The following is a 22,050-nucleotide window of genomic DNA, read 5'->3' as shown; positions in this document are numbered from 1 at the left end:
TAGCTCAGTAAGACGACAATAATTTTTAGTCTACATTTAGAAGCCCCCTAATTAATTAGCATTGAATAGCTAATGTTACCTGCAAAAAATTTGCAATTTCTTGTTGGCCTAAGACTCGGGGCTTCTAAATGTCTATGGTTTTGTGTATCTGTAGCTATAGGTATTTAAAACGTCAATCCCACACATAAAATAAATCACTGTATTAAAAATATATAGCGTAGCCAGAGAGAAAGAAAACAGTGGGATTTGTTGTTTAGCCATTATAATTTGTAATAACATTCGGAAAAGATTTATAAAAAAATATTATCCCAAGAATTGACCTTCTGCTTTCATGACATCTCATATATACTCTTCAAGATAACGATCTAGAATGGATTTAGATTTATGAGTCCTATAGTAGTACAGAACAAAATTATGATTTTTTTTTTTAATATTTTTAAGATCCTGGGGAATTTTAACAAGATAACCACAGGTGAAGTGATGCTGGAGCTTAAGTTAGCAACCTAAAAAGTCACGCAGTAGCCTTGCAGATACTCAGTTCTGCGTCATCTGATGTTTACTGGATTTGTGCATGTTTTATGATTCAAGGGGAACCCGTCGACTCTAGTGGCAGTTCCACCATGGTCTGGGCTCAGGCATGATACCAGGTCTTCAGCTGGCCTAATAGTTGCACGAAGGAAAGGGAACGTCGGGGCCTTCAGCTTCAAGAAGCAGCAGCAGTGGGGTGCTGCTCTCCGCTGCTATTACCTTCACACCTGGGAGGTTTTCAGTTTTGTGGTTTTCACCGATTTAAAACAAGAGTTCAAAAATTTGCCACGCGATGGCGCCAAAAAAGAAAAGGGAGGAAAAAAAAAAAAAAATCCTGGGACAGATGCGTGGCAGGCTGCAGTGCCGTCAGCCCTACAGATCAGCTGCGCAGCACCAAGCTGATAGCTTGTGCAAATGACAATAGCATCGGTGGCTCTTACAAAGTAGTAATATACTGGTCCCATAATATCATCCATAACTTTTTTTAGCTTTGTTTCAAATTTGCGATTCATGCTGGTCTAGACAGCTCTTCCTTCTCTTTATTTACTCATTTTAATCATCTATATACAGAATTTCCCAGGTTTCTTGGTACTCCCTAAGTCTCGAGACCACTGCGATGTGAAACTTCTCGTGGCACGGCGCCTGACCCTTATCTTTTTTTTTTTTTTCTCCTGACTTTTTCCACAGAGGATAAGTACAGCCAGCGGAGACGGTCGGCATTATTGCTACCCCCACTTTACATGTGCCGTGGACACAGAAAATATCCGCCGAGTGTTCAACGACTGTCGAGACATCATTCAAAGGATGCATCTCCGCCAGTACGAACTCTTGTGAGGGGGATCACCGTGGAACCTGTGGTTTTAAATTCTTTGCTCCTTACTCTTTCTCTTGCTACTACCCCACACAGGGTGGAAGAATATACTATAGAAATGTCAGTCTCTTCACTTTGTTTACTTTAATTATTTAACCTTAAAGCTGATTTGAAGCAGGTTTGGGTTGGTTTTCCTTCATGCTTTTTGGGACTATTTTTGTGCTTTATTTTGACATGCCACTTCTTCGTCATTCCACTAAGCCCTTCGGCTACCTCTGGTCCCTTAGGTTTTGTTTTTTTCCAACTGAACGCGACCTGCTAAATTTTTTTCCAGCAGGTTAACGTCAGTTCAAACTGGTATGTCAGCTGGATGACACTAAAGTCGTAGCTATCCCTCTGTGTGGGTTTCCTTTTTAACATGACATTGAAGAGTACTTGATGGGTGAAAAAAAAAAAAAAAGATTAATGCACTTTGTATCAGGTTATTAAATACTGTTGAGGAAGTAGACACACAATGTAGCAGCACCACAATATTTATTACTCTGTCACAGTTTTTAGCATTTCTGAGTTGCAGGTCAACTGATAAAGTGACCTCCTCTTTTAAGCCGTTACTGGCACAGGAAGTAGAGTAGATAATGAGAGGAATAGCGAAGACAAAGCAATTTTTCTGGGGTTTTGGAGCGAAGCGTCTCTGCACACCTCAGGCATTTGAATTACAGCTACTTTTCAGCCTGTTGCATCGAGGCAGAAAATTTACCACCCTCACGTTATTTGTGCTGTCCACAAATGATCCTTTTAGTTCTGATCATTCTTGGACAACGGTCCTCTCCCTATATATATTTTTTTGTTTTACTGCTGGTTTATTATATTGTACAGACTGTAAAATGTAATATTATTTTGTACAACTTTATTGAAGAAAAATACTTGTAGAAGATCTTTGTGCCTTGATTATGGCTGTACCTGTAAAATGAGCTAAGATGTAAGTATGTTTTTGATTGCGCTGTACAGCTTGATGTCAACCTTACCTGCAGCAGTGACTGGAGGTAAGAACTTTATCTGTAGAGTTTAGGGGTTTTTTTTCTGGTTTATATAAAAATGCTCTTTAGTATAAAAATTATAAATTATGCAAATTAACCACTTACCTTTCCAAGTAAGGTATTACAGTCACCGGATGTTGCAGCAAACATGCCTTTCTCTTTTGAAGTCTCAGCTTTAAAACATTGGAATTCATTCAAGTGTCCAAATTGCAACCTGGTGTTGTTTTAATGGGAACCGAGGATTATTATTTTTTTTTTCCTTTATATTTAGAAAATATGTTTGGTAATTCTTTGGTCATTCATAGAACTTCACAATTGCACAGACCGATTGTGAATGTGTAAAGCACCATTATATAGAGCTCTTCAATCTTTGTACCAACAGCGGCTTTCATTGTGCAAGTAAATAGCGAGAAAGAAGAAAAAAACAAAACAAAAAAAAAAACCAAAAAAAAAGGTGTATAAACCCTCGTGTCTGGCCTAAGAGAATTACAAGATGACATTTTTATTTCTCTTTTAATAAAGAGACACATTAGAAAATTGTTTTATTTTAAATATTGTAGAATCAAAATGTGTGAATATTTCTCAAACTTGAATAATTTATGCAAATGACATTCTCAAAACAAGTTGTGGTACAGTACAATATATAAAAAGCAAGAATTGCTGTAGCAATAAGGCATGTCCTTTTTAGTAACTATAACACTGCTTTATATTTTATACATAGGTGTTTTATGTCTGTGACTATATACTTTTCCTGTGTCCAAGATAACCTGTACAAATGTCGAAAATTACAGTTGCAATAACAGAAACCTAGAGAAGTGTTAGACTACATTACTTTACAGAATGTTTTACCACACTTCGGACCATTCCCCACACACACACGTCATTTGAAATTTAGGGAGAGAGAAAGAGCTAACACCTTGCCCCCACTGGCATATAAATCAGCAGGTTTGATTAACTTTTTCCTATAAACCCCAATCAGTCATCTTTTTAAATTCAGATTACAGATGAGTCGAGAACTTGTTTCTATTTGACGATAAAAAAAATCCCATTTTAGATACTGCAACACGATCGTTTCCTCTTCCCAGAAACGTGTACACTTTGATATCTGCACATTCAATTGGGTCATTAGATATTTCCCCGAAAATGAAAGGCTGGGTGGAATAAGCTAATAATAAACAAAATTCCTGAATGCAAAGATTCTCTCGCTTCCCATGCCAAAGAAAGTAGTAGAGCGAATAACAACAGATACAGTCTTTTCCTTAAAAAGAGCCTCCAGCCCGGGAGGTGGGGTTCGAGCTCCCAGCCTCTGCAGGAACGTCAGCGGGAAAGCTGGTCCTGGTGTGATGCAGTCCCTCTGGTTTTTCTGGGGCGGGTGGGGAGAAGCGGTAGGTTTTGTCGCGTCCTCCCTCGTACACGGCAGGCAAAGACGCTGAGCTCAGATTTTACGTCCTCCATGCTGCCATCCAGGCTGGGGGGATGCTGCGGCCCAGTTCCGCTGGGGCTGGCGGCCTCCGCCTCCCCACGGAAGAGCTAGTGCGGTTCCAAATGCGACTCTACAATAAGTTAACAGAACTTGGCAGCCCTGCAGGAATCTAACCCGACAGGCATTCCTATCCCTATCTGCCCGTAGACCGAGGGCCAAGGCATAGGCGAATGTTACTGCAGCTGTATTTGACCTTCCTTCTTGCAGAAGATTGGCAAGCGGAGGGCCCCTCACCACACAGATCTCTGGGATGCAACAGGGCCCTCTTTTTTTTTTTTTTTTTTTTTTTAAGCTCATCATAGCACATCTTTCTAAAAACAGCAGCTTGAGGTGTCACCCTAATTTACTTTTTTTTTTTAAGCAGGTTTCAAGTGCGTATCAGCAAACTGGATCCACAAGCTTCTTCCCGTTGTTGTCTGGTAGACGATAACTGCAAATTGTAGTCAGCTAACAATTTAATGTGTCAGGAACTGGAAGACTTCTTGTCCTAAACCACAGTCCCTCACATATGACATCCTAAAAAAGGTTATGGAAATCCGCACCTCTCAGTGCTGATGTATCTAGTTTCTGCCTGACCCTAACAAACAGAAGTATGACATTAGAAGGGCCACGCAGCAATAAAACAGAGAAACGTTTCCAGTTTGCAGGACTGAGCCTCCACCAGGGTAAGACACTAGTGCAGATAAGTGATGAGGCTATAGAATTTACATAATGTACAGTTACACTTTTAATATACATATTTGATACAAAAATTATAGCAGGAAAAGGACTCATTCGATTGTAGAATACAGTATTTTTGTACAGCATGAAACGTTCATTTCAATTAATTATTTATCCTGTAGTAGTCATATCAGCTGTATAGGACTTCTATGGTATGTGTAAATGCAGCCTGCCTTCAGACTAGCAATCAAATTAGGTCATTTGCTGGCATGAATATAGTCTGATGTTTGACTGTTCTCAGCTTTGGTATTTCAGTGACTGAATGCAGATGTCTGGCTCTTCATACTGCTTTATGCTTACTGATTAAACGCTGAGCAAAATAAAATGGTGGAGTGAGAAGCTGAAAATGAGCTAGTATCAGGATTCCAAGCAGAGCACCTGCTGCACAGTATACAGTAAAGACTCTGCTCTCATACGGAAGGAAGCATTTTTGGAGGGAGAAGTCAGTTGGTGTTATGCTGCCCTGGAAAAGAAACGAAGACTGTCACTTTGCTGTTACAGTGCGTTCCGAAGCAGGAGTAACACCATGGCTGGCGGATCTCTGATTCCTAAATTCTGTGTTGGGTGGCAAGGGTTGGGGCCAGTTTCCTAGTACCAGTGCCTTCTCCAGGGGGCTGAAGAGTCCGTACCTTGCAGTGCTGGGCACTAACTGGAATATTCACCAGGCCAACATTAGCCCAGAGGCCAATCTTCCCTGTGTTCCATCTAGCCTAAATAGAGAGCTGGGCTCCTCGTCTGATCTGCCTTCAAGAGAAGCCTAACTTTAGCTGCTGTAATTCCACCTGGAAGGAGCCTTCCCAGGCAAAAGTTAGGTTTTGTGAACGTGCCCCTTCCTCCCCCGCCAAGCCCTCCTCCTACCCGGTACATGCTGCAAAAAACCCGTTGGCTAATCCAAATTCCAAACAACAAAAGAGCTTCACTGGGTTTTTGGCTTGACTTTGCAGTTCAAATTAAAAGTTTACAACGGACCGAGGCCGCGTTAAAACAGTAGTGAAGACGATGCAGCTTTAATTAGCCAACCTCTTGTTTTGCAGTGAAGATGCACTGTGTGGCGTGTGCAGAGAGCGTGTGTAGTTTGAAGGCAGCTACTCTCAGGAATATGGAATAAACAGAACTACTTTCAACAAGAAATATTAACCCTTGCATAAAAGGAATTGTCAAGTTTGGGGTTATCAGTGTATTGAGCAGCCTAAACTCAACAGCAGGAAAAACACATGAAAGATTCCACCCCCACCCCACCCCCCCAAGTCACAGACTACTCCGTAAACAGATTGTAGGTTTTGCTTCTTCCTCCAAGTTTCTAGGAGTTCTGTTTTATTTTTGAACTGGGAAACTAATTGATTTACCTCTAAGGATATACTGAGCACTGGAACTCCCTGCGAGAGCGTAACCAACACGCTGTATAAAATGTGAATTGGAAAGCAGGAGGCAGACTGTGGGCACGTGACAAACGTTTTCACCGCGTGAAGCGGTTAATGCACAAGTTTGAAAACCACGATCACCGCGCGAGAGTGTGAGGTGGATACGGTCTTGTTTTCAGAGTTGGTAAATCAACCAAGCCAAACTAGTCTTTCTACTGTTCAGTGCACAATACTGATTATTTTTACAAGTCAATAGTTTACAGTGCACCCTCTTTCTAAGAAAATGTTAGATGCTTGTACCCAGATACTAATTAGATCTTTAACAGCATTGCTTTGTACCACACGGAACACGTGGCTCCCACAGCTGTACTTTATAAAGCGGATGCAGTGTACTGAGTGGGTTGGGTGGGTAGGCAATTTTTTTATTTTTTTTTTTGTTTTTACAGGTAGAATCAGTTTTCAAATATAGCTGACTGCCATGTTGATTTATTTATGAAAGTTATCTGACAAAAATAAAAAAAAAATTAAAACTTACCATGATGAAACTAGGATTGTTTCTATTCCTCCAACTGAACGACGGGACGCTGATTTCTGGAATTTTCCCCGCGTGCAGCACTTCACAAGCACTATGCGTGTGCCCACTGAGAATCAAACGGGGATGAAACCACCACATCAGCTAGAATACAAAACGGTAAAGCACAAAAATTAAGTCATAACTAAAAAGAAATCAAGCTTAAGACTTCTAATATTCTTACAAAGCGTTTTGTGTTAGCTTCTGTTTTCCAGTAAGACATGTCTTGATATTGTAACATTAATCATGCCCATTTGGCCCTCATCCCAAATACTGGACTTTTTTTTTTTTTTGGACGTACAGATCAGAAAAACAAAGGCAATAGCATGCCGTTGACATCACAAATAGAAAAAAACCCTTGGTTTTAGTAAAGCAATGCTGTTTTCTTGTTTAAGGGAGAATCTTGTACTGCCAGTCTTGAGTGAAGCCATTTATGTAGAAGGAAGCGCTGCCCATTAGATTTTCTGGGAGTATTTTCTTGCAGTTACTAATTCGGCAAAAGCAGTGCTTTCAAAGTGATGGGAAATAGCGGCTTTCTACCAGGTTTGTCAATAATCTACATGGTACATAACATACAAAATGCTAAGCAGGAGGTAAGAGCACTGCAGCAGACTCAAGAGCGCCAGGACTTACGGCCTGTACCTGGGAAACGCAGCCAAATCAAGGCCGTGATCGCGGTGATCCTCAGGGGAGCAGCTCTAACAAGCAGCCTCTCAAAGGCCTCATTAAAGCAGGAGCAGCTGTGGTCAGTTTGTCTCAGCTAACAGCCTTTCCAAAAATTTTTAATCTATATATATATATATATCTCTCTACACTCGTGTCCCTCTCCCACCCACCGATACTCAAGTTCCTCATATATCAAACCTTTTGTGATGCTTCTTGAGACAGTACATCGTACTTTTCTTTAAATGGGATGTTCTTCTCCTCTGGAGGAGCAGAATCTTCTCCAGTGCATTCAGCATCACTTTTCCGATAGAGAGGGTAATGCTGGGAGACATTCAAAGCAAGGATCAGTTGTTAACGATGCAGCCTTTCTGGAACAGTAATAAATACATTAAAAACACGTCAACGTGTTGCCTCACCCCACTTCTAACACACCTGTAGAAGGATGGGTGCTGAAGCTGGAAGCTTTTCCACATCACTGCACCTTTTGTCAGAATGATTCGGTTTCTGTGAATAAAATCAACCCATACATAATGTCTTCACCTTTGGGTCCCATAGGGGTGGGGAAGAGAATTGAACAACAGCTACGTTTTATGGGGTTGGGGTTGGTTTTTTGTGGTTTTGTTTTGTTTTTCCAAAAAACAGTATTGGCTCAGAATGCAGGCTTTAAATACTGTCCACTGTATAAACTTCTAAGAGCCTCTAGTGTGGATGGAAGGGGAAATGCTTTAATTCCGCGTTCTGTATATGCCCTTGTATATGGTTGTGCTCTTTCTGAATGCAGAAAGCAACAGCAGAATTTCACTGCGCAAACAAAGCAAAGGAGATTTAGGGCAGCCCGAGAGAGACGGCGGTGAAGAGTATAGCAATTTTTCCACTGGGAGCTGGTTTCCTGAATGACTGCCAACCCAGTCAATCACGCTGCCTACCCTGAGTCCAGTCGGCCTATGGAAAAGGGAAGAGGAATGAAATACAAGAAGGAATTGGATTTGATGGGGAAAAAAAAAAAAAAAAAAAAACAACACCACAATTAAAACATTACTAGGCTATCAAGACAAGACTTCCAGCAGAATAAGAAAACTAAAAGAATAGGCTAGCTTAAAGGATAAAAACCAGAACAATATACATAAATATAAATGCAGGGATTATTATGTAGCTTAAGCCAAAGGAAGGGTTACAGAACTTCTGCCATTGCTTGGAACAGAGGAAATGACACCCAGTTTGTTGGCAGCACTGACAAGGAAGTTAACACCATTAGCACAGCGCAACGCAGTTGATAGTTAAGTAAAAACAGTAAGCAGCAAATGAGGCAAAGAAATATTTGGTAACAAATTGCAGTATGAATTGAAGGAGATTTTTTTCAGGAGAGTCTTAGGTATATCCTGACTATTGCCACAGTATCAGTATTCTCACTGCAGCAGCCGAGTTGCTGGCTCTAACCAGATCTTTAATAAACTCTTACCTGCTGGGAGCAATTCAGTTTGTGAGAAAGCGCCGCAAGCTTTGCCTCTGAGGTACGGCAGACGGCACAGCCATCACCCTCCAGGGCTACGCTGTTCACTATGACAAAGCTGGAAAACAGCAGGGATTGGGCAAAGAGAAGGAAAGTGGGAAGGACAGGAAATCTTTTGCTATTCATGCGCATGTGTGGGATAAACTTTATTTTATAAAATGCAAGTGTTCCAAAGTTGGATGCAGCTGAATAAAACAGCGGAACGTAACAGCTTCCGAAATCATGTGTATAAATCCTCTTTTGAGTATCTGCACTGTAGCTGTTTCTCTACCTGGTAGGCTGCTTTATCATCAGTTGTTAGTTAGGTTGCACAATATACTGTATGCTATGCTTCGTGTTTACACTTCAAGATTTTTTTTACATTACAACAGATAGTTAAGTGGTATTCTTTTAGTGGAATGTTAGAAACCCACTAAGCTGAATTCTGAGGGAAAGGAGAACTTGCTTCTCTCCCCACACGCATTTTAGACCTCAGAGACATCATTTTAGACATTTGATTTCTTCAGAACAACTGAAAAGCAAAACAGCATTTGGCCGGCCACCCTCAACAAACTTAGGTTCGTGCTCTGCAGTCTCTCACACAGAAAACAGTATTTTGTTTGTAATAGAAAAAGATTTCCCTGAAGATTTCAAGTCAACTTTGAACTTCTGCCACAAAACTCATTCCTGCTTAGTCGACTCGTTCAGGACTGGAGATACATTCCCAGTTCAATTCAGTATGTTCTACAGACATAAATAAGCCAAATGCCTCCACTTAAGTGATACTGGTCAAAACCAAAAAAAATTAATTCTCTTTTATCAAATTAAGCTGCTTTTATACCATATATTTCTTCCTAAAATAGTTTATCTGGGAACATTTCATTCATAATGCAGCTCATTTCAGTCAATGAATATGATACAAGACATACCATCTGCAACTGCATGCAAAAATTCTCCTGTGCCGTTTTATCAAAGGGGACGTGGAGATATTCCTTAATAACTATTTTTTTAAAATAGATGAAATACGTATCTAGAGGACCTGCATGATAAACAACAGCATTGTACTGAGCTTTCATGAAGCTGACAGATCTTCCTGAAAAAGACACGCCATTTCTAGACCTGTTCAGAATATTTTTAATGCTTGCTTAATTGAGGGACCCAGTGTAAGCCCACAGGTTTTGAATTTTACATTTGCATGAGTGATTATAACCTGACGGCACACGTGCCAAAGGCAGAGTAGCAGTGGGTCTTCCCTTCGCATATCAGATGTTTAAAGACAAATGCCTTTCCCCCATCCCGCTACTGCGTTCCGTCATCGGAAAGGCCCCAGGGCAGACAACTGCAGCCACAGACACGCAACTCTCAGAACAAGGCCTGTTAACAAGGGCTACTCTAAGCCAAAACCAGCCTGTGCGTTATTACCCCACCCTGTGGAAAAACTGTGGACCAGCAACTGCTACGTTCCCAAATTCCTCAAACAAGAGTTAAGTTCTGCAGACTAAAGAAGTTATTAAAATTAATGAAACTCTTAACTCAGGGGGTTTGTTTGTGTTTCTTTACTGAATCCTACTCTTCCGTTATGTTTAAGGCCATGGGTCATTACCAGCTGCAAGGAAGTAAAAAGGCAAACCACAGTATTTGATTCCGACGCCACAGTACTTTTCCATTTAAAAGGAAATAGTTGCAATTCACCTAGCTCAAAAGTACAGCTTCCGCTCCATATCAAACTACAGGTTTGTACAAAGTGTTTGATGTTTAACAGATCACAAGCCAGATACAAAATAAAAAAAAAAAAAAAAAAAAGGCTCTAAGTTAAGCATTCCCATACTATTTAATGAGAATTTTCACTTCCAGTTCTCAGTTTTCATCACTCAGGTGTACTAGCTCAGTAATCGCTACTCTAAAGATTGGGGCAGGGGGGAGGGGAGAAATTAAATATACTCACTTTATTCCTTTTCGAGTTATTAGTTTTCCTGAAGTAAAGTTGAAAACCTTTTCGAATCGATTTACCTTGTAAGTAGTCATTCTGCGTCACAGAGGAAAAATACAACGGAGGTAAGAAACGGGCATTGTAAGTCACCTGCCACAGCTGCTTTACAGTTTGTAGACCATTGACAGGGTTTGCTGCTCCATTATCTACACCACGTATTCATTCAGCAAACTCGTGGGAATGCTGCGACTCCCACAGTGTACTCCGTCCCAGTCACACCAGCATAAGCACAGCCATCCCACAGAAGTACAGCAGAGCGAGGGTGCTTACACTCTTCTGTGCTGAGATACTGGGAAAGGGAATATGCTCGGACAAGAGGCCCCACACAAGGAAAAGCAGCTTCAAGACTTCTCCGCCAACGCAGAAAGACAGCTCTGAACAATTTCACATATGCTCAGAGAAGCACAAAAATAGCCTGAAAACTGTTCTAAAATGTATTCTTAGGGTGCATTGTGCACAGATGGGTACCTTGTAAGATCTTGCCCTAAATTACAATCCCTTCTAATTTGGTTATGATCAAGAACTTTCTGTATGAACACACAAGAGGTCACTCAGACACGAAACCAGTTACTGTATACGTGCCAACCTTTCATTCTTGGCACTTGCGTGCTCCTTTCACTGACAAGACTTACTCGTAATGAAATCCAATGTCGTGATTCCCAACGATAACCACTAGCTCAGTAGAAACCGGATGCTTAAACATTTTCCGAAATCTCCTGACATCATCTGCCCAAGCCTGCATGAAAAAAACAAATGGAGAAATTAATGCTCTTGCACATTATCAAACGGGACTGCTAGTATATAATACAGTGGAACAGACTAAACGACATGTTTACCTTTTATACGAGGAAGAAAAGTGCCAAGATACTACCAAAAATGAAGGAAAATCACACCACTTCAACTCATATCTAAACCACTAGAAACTTCTACCAGCAGTACTATTAAACAAAGCCTTGCATACCTAGTCTGCTTTCTTCTGCCATCCGTTTCCTTCAAGTAATCCTCATTTTTTGAAATAAGAGAGCCGCTGATGTCATACCTGAGGTAAGCTCCATTTTCCTTCATCAAAGACATCTCCCAGAATAAAAACAATATCTGGCTGCAGCAACCATAAGGCAGTTTGGAAAGATCTCTCCATTTGCCATTCCCTGAAAGGAAAACACATATCCAGTGATCACTGCCTAACTTCTGGATCCTCACCTCTGAATACACAGACACAACCTGGCAGGAACGGGAAGATGGCTCCAACACACTGAAAGCGCTAATATGAAATTCACATTAAATACTTCGAAATCAGATTTAAGTACAGTAGGTGCATCTTACCTGGTGGGCGATTCCACCACAATACAATCATGACCAACTCACGCAAGAAGCAATACCAATTTGTTTATTTTTATTCATTACAATTCCATTAAATGGCAATTAATTAGAACAGTGAGTTATTGCACGTTTTACTATGCTATTGTTTCTTCACCAAAAGTTTATAGTGTTCCCGTCATGGTAGAATTAATACTTTCTTTCAGCATTCTGCTTTTTCAGGGGACTAACAGAAACAACGTGGCTTCGTGCAGCAGCCATAGGATTGGATTAACTTCGTTTTTAAATGTGATCTTGCTGCCGATTCTTCTACTACAGAGACAAACTTCTATCAACTTCCTTACCTCTGCAATTAAAGGTATTAACTAATGAGCCAAGTTAACCGGCTCATTTTTAAGGCATCCTGTAAAACAGTTACCCATTGGAAAAGACTATCTAATCCATCTAAAATGCTCAAGTACCTACACCCACATCCTAACTGAACGTTCAAGACTGCACTGCCTCATTAAGTCCCACTCATTAACCTTTCGATACTGGTTTACTATCCAGCGCAGAGCCAGACTGGCAAGTCGGAGGCAGCACGCGCGCTTCTTACAAGTACCACAACATTGGTTTTAAACATCCATCCCATTAACTACTATTAAAAAGTCTAAAACCAGGATAGAGATTATTCAAATAAATTAATTATTACCTTCTTAGCTTATCCAGCCAATGCCCCTTGATTTCACCAAGTAGGTGAGTATCAGCTAAAATCATGGCCTTTAGGACTGAAGTTGAAGTCTCTTTTTTATCCACATGAGCTCCACCTTTCACTTCTGGCCATCGACATTGAAAAATCACCACATAATAAATTAAAAATTCACAAAATATTAACACCGAGACAACAAAGCACACAAGTTTCAGCAGGAAATACAGCCGCCTCTTCAAAGGAAGACTCTTCACAGCGGTCGAGCTAGAGCTCCGCATTGCGGTACCAGCGTAAGACTCCTTCCCAGTGGCTCGGTTCTTCTCTCTCGGGTGAGAGCAGTAGGGGCTAATCAAAGGACCACGCTGGGCTTCATATCGCTACAAAATCACTGTGGAGAAAATACAAAATAAAATATTAATTAAACCAGCATTCTCTGTGAAAAGCTACCATCTTTTCACAGGTAGCTGCGAAAGCTTAAGGCCTACAGCATTAGCTTCTTGTCACCCTGAAAGGTTTGTAAACATGTAATTGACCTAAAAAGCAAAGTCGGTCTTTTCCTTTGGATACACGTGTACAACGCACGCAGGCGGCCACGCTGCTGAGCCTAGAACAGCACTGTCCTACCAGGACCAAGGCAATAGTTTAAAGCCAGCTGAAACCTTGCTGCATAATGCTTTTTTTTTTTTTTTTAAAACTATACAGTGGAAACACTGTGAGTAGGGGTCAAAGATACATAAAGACAGAGCTCAGCTTGAACAGCAGCAAAAAAATAAATAAATGAGAGAAATAGAAGGGAATTCCACTAGGATCCATAGCAACCCGGCCGCTGCAATGCCATGTGCAACCACTTTCTGGCACAAGTCACATAACATGACTACACCAAACCAGCACAATTAGCACCTTTAATATGGCTCATTGTAATAATGTCCGAGAACCAAAAGCAATTTACTATCCTAAAACAAGTTTCCCGGAGCTTTCCAGGAACAGAGGCACAAATACATGACTAGTTAGCCAGCGCTGCTTCATTTCTAAGAAGGGGAAACGGAGAAACATCTAAGCCTCAGAAACAGAAGCTATGCTACAGGCGAAGAGAAATGTGGGAAAACAAGCCTAAACTGGTAAACTTGCCCTATTTACTGATTTCTTCCACCTTGGACAGTTTGTAACCCAAACAGGGAACTTACCCCTTTTGAAACTACAATTCTATTTTATGCCATTTTAAATGCTAACCCAAAACAAATGCCTTCACTCTGACAAGCCACAATTGTAACAGGGTTCATTGATTGTTTCACTTGTTTACAGGCATTTAAAAGAAACTCATTATTCCTGGTGTAAAGAGGAAATACCCACACTTCACAGTTCTGTTACTTCTGCAGAAACACTTTTCCGGTGTAAGTGCCCACAAGAAACATGTTTGCCAGCTGAAAGGACAGAGACAGCAGCCCTACTGTCAAGTAAAATCACTCAGGTTCCCCGCACGACCTCTCAGGGTTCCGGTCCAAAGAGCACCGCACCTCTGAAAGACCCACTTTTTAAAGGTAAACAGTGGAGCATGGTCACAGTCAAAGGGACTTCAGGAGAGCTCTAAAGATGTTACTTCACGTGCTCATGAACAAACTTCTAACTAAAGAAATCCACCACGAAAAATCTTGTCCCTGCCCAAGAATGGGACTGCAGTTTTGCTTTCTACAATAGAAAAATTCAGAGATAGGACTAAGATCCAGGATGTTAGCAACTACAGAACACAGTACTTGGACAGTGATTAGTACCCAATGTTCACGTGCACTGGCTAAATCTGATTAGAACTGTGAATACTAGCACTTTAATATATTTAGACCCTAAATATTAGGAACGCTAGGACAAAATTAGAGAACCACACGAGTGTGGATCTTTTCTAAAATCTTGGTCTCAGTTACATGCAGAACACAGAACAAATCTTAAAATTGCTTTACTGCCCTATGCCCTAGCCCATTTGGCTGACGTCTCATGGAAATCAAAAACGGACATGTGATTATTATCTTATTTTCCCAATCAAAACCTCTATTTGACAATAAGAGCGGCTATTAAGCCACTTATTTTCAAACACGAGCTTCCCGTATCACCACTACAAAGCAGTTAGTCAAGACAAAGAATCATTCGTCTGCATCATGTAAGATTTCTAATATACATTATTTAATGCTGACATGACTAATACTTAATTGCATGCAATTCAGTGCTATCTAAACTTAGTTTAGCAGAAGGCCACTGGCCAGACGTCACAATTTCACAATACAGAACTACACAGAAAGGGTGATTACCTTGTTTAATATTAATCTCATCTGCACCTTAACTAGCAATAAAAATCAACAAGATCTTGTTCACGCAGCTCACAACAAGGCAAGATTAAAGCAGAAGTGTCTGTTCAACAGACATAGCAACAAGGACAAAAGACAGGCAAGTTCTGAACTGTAAGCACACAAATTCATATGGCCTTATCCTGCACAAACTGCACCTACCCCACAATTTGGAAGTAGGCTCGGTAGTCCTAGACAGCCTCCTCTTCCAAGGAAAATAGTACGATTTGAACAGAAAATGCCAGTAAGTTGTTTAACTTGCATCAGGCATGCCAAAGAAATAATATAAATCCAAAAAAATCTATGACTCTTCTTATTCACAGCCTACACAAAGCTTAAAACAAATAAAGCCCGTCATTTTGCTATCAATATCTATGCATTTTCTAGAAGCTTTTCATTAGATTATGTTTCACACATCAAATTTCTTTGGAAGCTGTCTGAACAGCTACAGAGCTGCAGCAGAAAAAAAAAAACAGTGTTACAGATCAGTGAAAAAAAAAAAAAAAAAAAAGATCTTCAGAAGTAAAATGTTCCCATCAAATGCAAAAAAAAAAAAAACCAAACCCAAAACCCACAAACCTCAAAACCTGCAATTACTAGAAAAGAAAAACTAGGCAAAACTGCCATTTTCAAAAGTCACAAGCAGCAACTTATACAATCAAAACCACAGAGCCGGTCATTTCTACACAGATTCCCTGTCCCGGCATTTCTGCTGCTAGCTGTTACTATTTTGGGAGTTGTACTGCAGATGTGGAAGATGCCAGAGGTCTCCCATCTGCACCCTACATTTCCAGCTTTCCTGATAGTAAAAGAAAAAGAGAAGAGGAAAGGAAAAAAAAGAAGGAAATCATAGAAAATCAGTGATGGAGAATGAGCTGAAAGAAAACTCCGACTACTGGCCGTCAGAAATCCCTGCCCAACTCGCTCCCCCCCTGCCAGCCCATGGCTGCTCACATCCCAACTGTGGCTGCACATCTCCGCGCACCAAAGCGGTTTATGCAGAAACCAGGCTCACTTAGTAGTAGTCCGAACCTCACATACGGGTACCCGAGGACGCTCGGAGAGCCATGCAAAACCAAGCAATCCTCCTGCACGTGATGCGGAGGTCAAAAATAAGGCTGTCAGACCGCACACAGGCTGCAAGATGGAGCTGTGGTTCAACATGTCGCTGTACAATACATTGTACAATACTCCTCCCTGCGTGGTGGGTTATTAAGATTAGACTAGAATCTGGCTTCATACTAAAACTTGAGGATCTCAGTTATAAGGCTGAAAGATCTCTCACAGTTTCTTGTTCTAAATAAATAGGAGTGGCCTGATGCAAAATTGATTTTTAAAAGCTCATCATAAAGGTCAGATCAATATTTTCACCATATTAATTATTTTCAATTGTTTGGGCAGGGAACGCACTCTATAGTGAAAAACTATGACCTTCAGTAGCTGGCAAACAGCAAAACTCTGCTAGTCATGACAATTTTGTATTCAGTCAATGTAGATGTTCTTTAGGAAGGCAAGAAATAACCTTGAACTTTTCCTCACCTACATGTTTTAAGAACCATTTTGCACACTTAATCAGCCCATGGACGGGGACAATTACTGATTCATTTAATAATGTCACCAAAGTTTAAGCATGCTAAAAGTGTAACTTTATACCACAAAACTGGAAAAAGAAATGCTCAAGTGACTAGCACTCAAAAAAGTTTGATGCTTTCCTTCTCCAGCACTAATGTTTATTTTGCTTACTAACTAATATTAGATACATTTTTGCACTTAAAATACTTCCACCTTGCATGCTATTTGTCCTGTTTTCATCCATCAAGTTTACTGGCAACACAAAGTTGCATCACTCTTCCATCTCTGTTCAGAACATTACCCAGCTTTAATTCACAAGTGAGCCAAGAATGAAACAAGGGAAACCTGATACAACGGTCTATAGCCAGAGTTTTACCCTCTCTTTGACTTAGTGAATATGGAACTCTGAACACCCCATATGCTTTGAGGCCAATTTATTCATTAATTTACAACTCCATAAAACTGTCCTAACACACAAAGTGGCACGCAAGAGACCTAATCCTACTCCCATCCCTAACAAGCGTGCAAGTATTTTTATTAAGCCAAAGAAATTATATTAGGTTATAAACAAGCTTAGTATTCCTAACCTTGTGATAAAGTTTTCACTCAGTTCTCCCATCCCAATGTCACAAAGGTATTATCTGAAAGTCGTAAATCTGTACAACTATGTTAAACTTTTGTGAAATGTAGTTACAAACAAGTGCAGGTTCAAATCCCACATTTCCCTTCTGCAAGGTACGCTTACAACTGGGAGTTGTCTCTTATCATCCCAAGCTCCCTCTCTGAAGCAACATGACATTCCTACCTTGTGAACTGTGACTCTCTCCACTCCAGTTTCCTTTCAGCACTTCAAGTACCAGAGCTCCTCAAATACCTCGCTTTTCAGTCAAGTAGGAGCTTCTGACAAATTCTTGTTTTGATACTGCAAGACGACTCTCTGACCCATCTTTCTGAATACACACTTTCCAATTCTAAACCCTTCCTTCACCCACAAATTTTAACCTGTTACTATGATTACAGAAAAACTCTACAAGCAGGGATTTAGCATTTTTCTTTTAAGAAATCCCTTTGTAATAATTTAATGATAGAATTAATTTCTGTCTGCACTGGCACATCCTTAGGGCTAAAATTCATAAAGGCTGCCAAATCTACACATCTACTTTGATTTTATATAGCTTGCAAAAAAGGAGAAACTGGGAAATTCTTCAAAGTAAAATACAAAGATTTTATCATATTCCCATAAACACCCACAACCACTCCTGCAATGAATGTATCTTACAAGTGTGAAAGAGAGGTTTTGAAACTTAGTAGAAGTTATACAGACCACAGTTTATTTAAAAAAAAAACATATAAACAAAAATCAAAGGCACAAGATACAAAAGCATTTGAGAGCATTTCATTTCGTGTCATATTGAGATCATACTATTGAATCCGTAATATTATCAAAATATGGTACTACATAGGTCATGGTAGGTTTAAATGTTGCAGTAAGTATAAAAAAAAAATACGTGGAAAATCTACTTGCCATTAAATTTATCAGTAGTTACAAATGTGCTGTAAAAGGAAGTCCGTACATTACACTTATTTGTTTCAAGCACTTTTCATACTGATTATTCAGTTTCACAGACTCCTGTACAGCATGCTTTAGATCTTCTACCTCTTCAAAAAAATCCTAGAAAAACCCAAAAACATTCACCTTTGAGTTTCTTTCTAAAACATTCTCAATAAGAGCTAGTCAGCATTTCAGTTGTTCCGAAGTTCAAAGACACTTGCTATGTTTTTATTAATATATGGTTGAGTTACGCAAACACAGCTATAGCAAGATATAGCAATCAACCATAATCTTAAGTAATAATTTAAAACTTTGCCCTGAACACACAGAATTCAGCAGAATTCAGGATATGCTAGAGCCTGAAATACAGACTAATAATAAGAGAGATTAATTACAAGAAGAAAAAAATGTTGATTTATCGTAAGGGTACAGAATGACTGTCCAAAACCACAAGGGAATAATGTCAAACTCATCTGTGCAAAAATACAGCTGTACATGCTGAAGTCAGGCAGTAGCAGATAACACACCATTAACTTGAAGATCTGAAAGTTGCAAGATTACGAAAAAGGGGCAAAGCAAGGAGAGAGATGAGGAGAGTAAACCATGGAGGACGGTGTTAGTATTTGAAGAAGACAATACTTAAGATGGAAAAATGGATACCATATTTAGTCCTGGAAAGACATAAAATATTTTTAGACTTTAACCTGCTTTGTAAATTCCATTAAGTACATTTTGTTAATGAATGTCCTATTTCAGAATAGGATCTGTTACTTATGACTGCACTATGTTACAAAGTTTGATTTTCATATTCCAAAGGGCAAGATTTATGATACATTAAACTTGACAGAGCCTAAAATGGATAACACTATCCAGCAGGTTCAAGGGGCTCAGATAAAAGCAGTTTACAACAAAAGAGGAAATGAAAGAGAGCAATACGTAAGGCTAAACAGAACGTAGAGACAATCCAATAAGAAAGCCCTAAAAAAACAGTCCTGTTGAACTTGTTTAATGTCACAGCATACGTGGTTTCACTTTTTCATATTGATCCTTTCATAATTATGCTATCCCAGAATGCATAACTTAGCAAGTAGTTCTAGATATACCTAATTCAACTAGGACATAAATTCAGATTAATAGAAATAAACTTAATTTATTAAAAATATCGATAGCCCATAGCTTAAATGGAACTGTGTTTTGTTCAGCTCCTGCAACTCAAGCCTATTGAGCAATTCGGATCCTCCGTAAGCGAAGTCAGAAGTTGTTGGGAAATACAAGGACAGCAAGCACAGTGTAATCACCCAAGATTTAATTTCACCAACCTTGGAAAGTCCTATCCACCATATTTGACATACTGCCTATTCTTATGCCTGCCTATTCTTATGATTTTTTTTTTTAATTAATAGCTACGTACAACTTAAATAACATACAGTTACTTAAAACTACCTTTAAAAAGGGTCAGTGATAAAAAGCCATAACCTTTGATTTACATACTTCTCTTCTGAAAGATGAAACTTTCAGCCACAAGTTGTCCCTAACTCCCCAACATGGGGATCTAGAACTCACCCCGGCTCAATGTTCTACAAGTTTCACATCTAATGAAGTATCACCATATTTTACTGTTACCCCTGTCATGAAAGCTAGCATAATATTATTTAGCTTGGGAGAAAGGATTGCAAGATAAGAAGAGATTAAAAAATATATATATATCCAACACAGGACTTGAAGAATAAGCAAAAAAAAAAAAACAATTTAAACAAGTTGTCTGCTGAAAATAAAAATCTTAGATCAGTACATTAAGCTGAGTTGTCTATAGCTAGATAAGAACTCTTTGTCTTCTCGCATAATTTCAAGAATTACCAAATTTTCACACTTACTTTCTTCACCTATCGATCATGAAAACTTCAAAGCCCTCCCCTCTGCCCTCCCTAAGCTTAGAGTTCTGTCAGAGGCGTAATTTTGATACATTTAAGTTCAAGAGAAAACAGCTTTCTTCTCACAGACATCACAAAGCAATAGAAGTGATCATTCAAAAAGATATTTTTATTATCTCTGCAAGTGTCTGTTGGAAGGAATTAAGACTGTTACCAGTAGTTACAATTTTAATGTCATAACGACCTGAGGCAAATAATCTCTCGTGAAGGAAACCAAGTTGCCCAAACATTAAAAAAAATCCACAAGAAAATCCAGATCTGAGTAAAAATAAATAAATAAATAAAATTGCATTATTCTTCTTCTTTAGACAAGCAGTACAGTAGGACATTAATGTTTCAAGGAGTCATTCATTTCTATCTCTTTCTCAGATGCTATAAACTGATTTTTTGGATGTATTTTGCTTGATAACAACATATGTACAGCCTAAAGACAAGTTTCAGTTCAGGCAGTAAAGTTCGTTTTTCAAAAATCACCTATTCTTATACTTGTCCTAAAATAAATTACCTTGTCTAATCCGGCTAATTCATTTTTTAGTGCTCTCCTTTCTGTAGACAGCTTTTCATTTTCTTTCTTCAGCTTTTTAATCTCCTTCAACAATAGCTCTATATTCAAATAAAAAAAATATAGACTTCAACCATCACAGTCAACCTCCCCCTCACATGAATCATATTACAGCTAAAGAGCTGCCCACGTTTTGTGATATTAGAAAATTATGGTTCAGCTTTTTAAAGTACCTTTTTCATAAAGTGATTTCTTAAGAATCAGTCCAGCACGCTCCCAGGTACTATGCAAGATAACAGGATCTGCCAACTGGATAATCTGAGTCTGCCATATTCTTAGAATGTGGAATTATTTTACTTTAAAATCCACAAAACATGCATTGCGTGCCCTGATTGCCTTATTTCTGACTTACAAGAGGTTCACGTTAGCCTTCACTGACAGCACACACTTCCTGAAAATTACGCCTACATTATATGATCTCTGCAATCTCTTTTTTTTTATGCTCTGAAGTGAAACAGGATTGCACCTTAACTTGTGGATGTATTTATAAGAAAGAATATGCTGAAACCAGTATTGTCTGGGTTTGTCCCATATTTTAAGGCTAAAAACAGGTTCTTTTGTGTATCAGTGTCTGAAAACCAAAGAACGGAGCAGCAAAGTTATCACTAAGAGATCTGCATAGATACAACTTACAGGAATAAATAATAAAGAGTACTAAATACAGTCATGCACTCCTACACATGATTACACCAACATATCAGTTTCAGAAAAAGAGAAAAGCAGCAACGCTTATTTTTAATCACAAACGCAGGGATGGATCCATAGATAGGACATTGATTACAAGATGCCATTTTTACATAACAGGTTTTCAAAAATTAAAAACCTTTTAGATACTGCTGGTTGAAATAAAAGAAATAACCTGGAATGTGCCTTTGGATCAGAAATGAAATGCATCCTCTGTGATGGGCATACTGGAAGGAACATCATCAGGAATCAACTGTACCATTACCTAAATATTCACTGCAACAAGATTCCTTCTTTTTAGACATGCTCCTGCGAGATGTTACTTCTCCCTCTGGGGTTCGACTTCTTTTTCCAAAACCAGCACTAGTTTTCCAGGAAACCTTTTTACTTTCCAATTGCTGAATTCTCTGCCTCTGTTCTTGAAGATTATGCTCTAGCTCATGAATTTTAATCTGTCAAGAAACTACTTTATTTTTAAAATGCATAGAACAAACACAGTTCAACTGAATACAACTGGAAACATATCCTGAATGCAAACCTAGAGCTTTCAATTGCTGACTTAAAACTACGTTCATCCAAAGTGTCTGAAAGGAGAAAAAAATACAGCAAGTGAAGTTTTGCATACATTAAAAGTGTTTTTAAAAAAGCCTGTTACTGAGCACACACTTGCAAGACAGTATAAATGTATACGCACAAAGATACTAAAGCTTTCCACACAATAAAGCATACTTTTATGTCAGCAATTGCCAACTGCT

The 22,050-nt window shown here is 39.2% G+C and overlaps 2 protein-coding genes across 15 annotated transcripts in view; one reads left to right on the top strand and one right to left on the bottom strand.

The window, feature by feature from the left end:
* The window catches only part of GNAL (G protein subunit alpha L), a 201,640-nt gene extending 198,458 nt beyond the window's left edge, over window positions 1–3,182 (top strand). For all 3 annotated transcript variants that reach the window (XM_074576599.1, XM_074576600.1, XM_074576601.1), the window contains one exon: window positions 1,216–3,182. In XM_074576599.1, the coding sequence (XP_074432700.1) occupies window positions 1,216–1,362 (147 nt within the window). In that variant the 3' untranslated portion in view covers window positions 1,363–3,182. The remainder of the gene's footprint in view (window positions 1–1,215) is intronic.
* Window positions 3,183–3,253: 71 nt separating this feature from the next.
* Window positions 3,254–22,050, bottom strand: part of MPPE1 (metallophosphoesterase 1) — a 32,876-nt gene continuing 14,079 nt past the window's right edge. For 8 of the 12 annotated variants that reach the window (XM_074576611.1, XM_074576607.1, XM_074576610.1 and 5 more), the window contains 9 exons: window positions 12,665–13,049; window positions 11,696–11,804; window positions 11,289–11,392; window positions 10,612–10,692; window positions 8,637–8,745; window positions 7,610–7,681; window positions 7,376–7,498; window positions 6,476–6,616; window positions 3,254–5,042 (listed from right to left, as the gene is read on the bottom strand). In XM_074576611.1, coding sequence (XP_074432712.1) covers window positions 4,860–5,042; window positions 6,476–6,616; window positions 7,376–7,498; window positions 7,610–7,681; window positions 8,637–8,745; window positions 10,612–10,692; window positions 11,289–11,392; window positions 11,696–11,804; window positions 12,665–12,939 — 1,197 coding nt within the window. In that variant the 5' untranslated portion in view covers window positions 12,940–13,049 and the 3' untranslated portion in view covers window positions 3,254–4,859. Of the gene's footprint in view, window positions 5,043–6,475; window positions 6,617–7,375; window positions 7,499–7,609; window positions 7,682–8,636; window positions 8,746–10,611; window positions 10,693–11,288; window positions 11,393–11,695; window positions 11,805–12,664; window positions 13,050–15,979; window positions 16,056–20,554; window positions 20,686–22,050 lie in introns of those variants that run through there. The other 4 variants (XM_074576605.1, XM_074576606.1, XM_074576613.1 and 1 more) reach the window with 4 other exon arrangements.

This window comes from Larus michahellis, chromosome 2 (assembly GCF_964199755.1).
Source record: "Larus michahellis chromosome 2, bLarMic1.1, whole genome shotgun sequence".
NCBI lineage: Eukaryota > Metazoa > Chordata > Aves > Charadriiformes > Laridae > Larus > Larus michahellis.
This window is presented reverse-complemented; position numbering and strand designations above follow the sequence as displayed.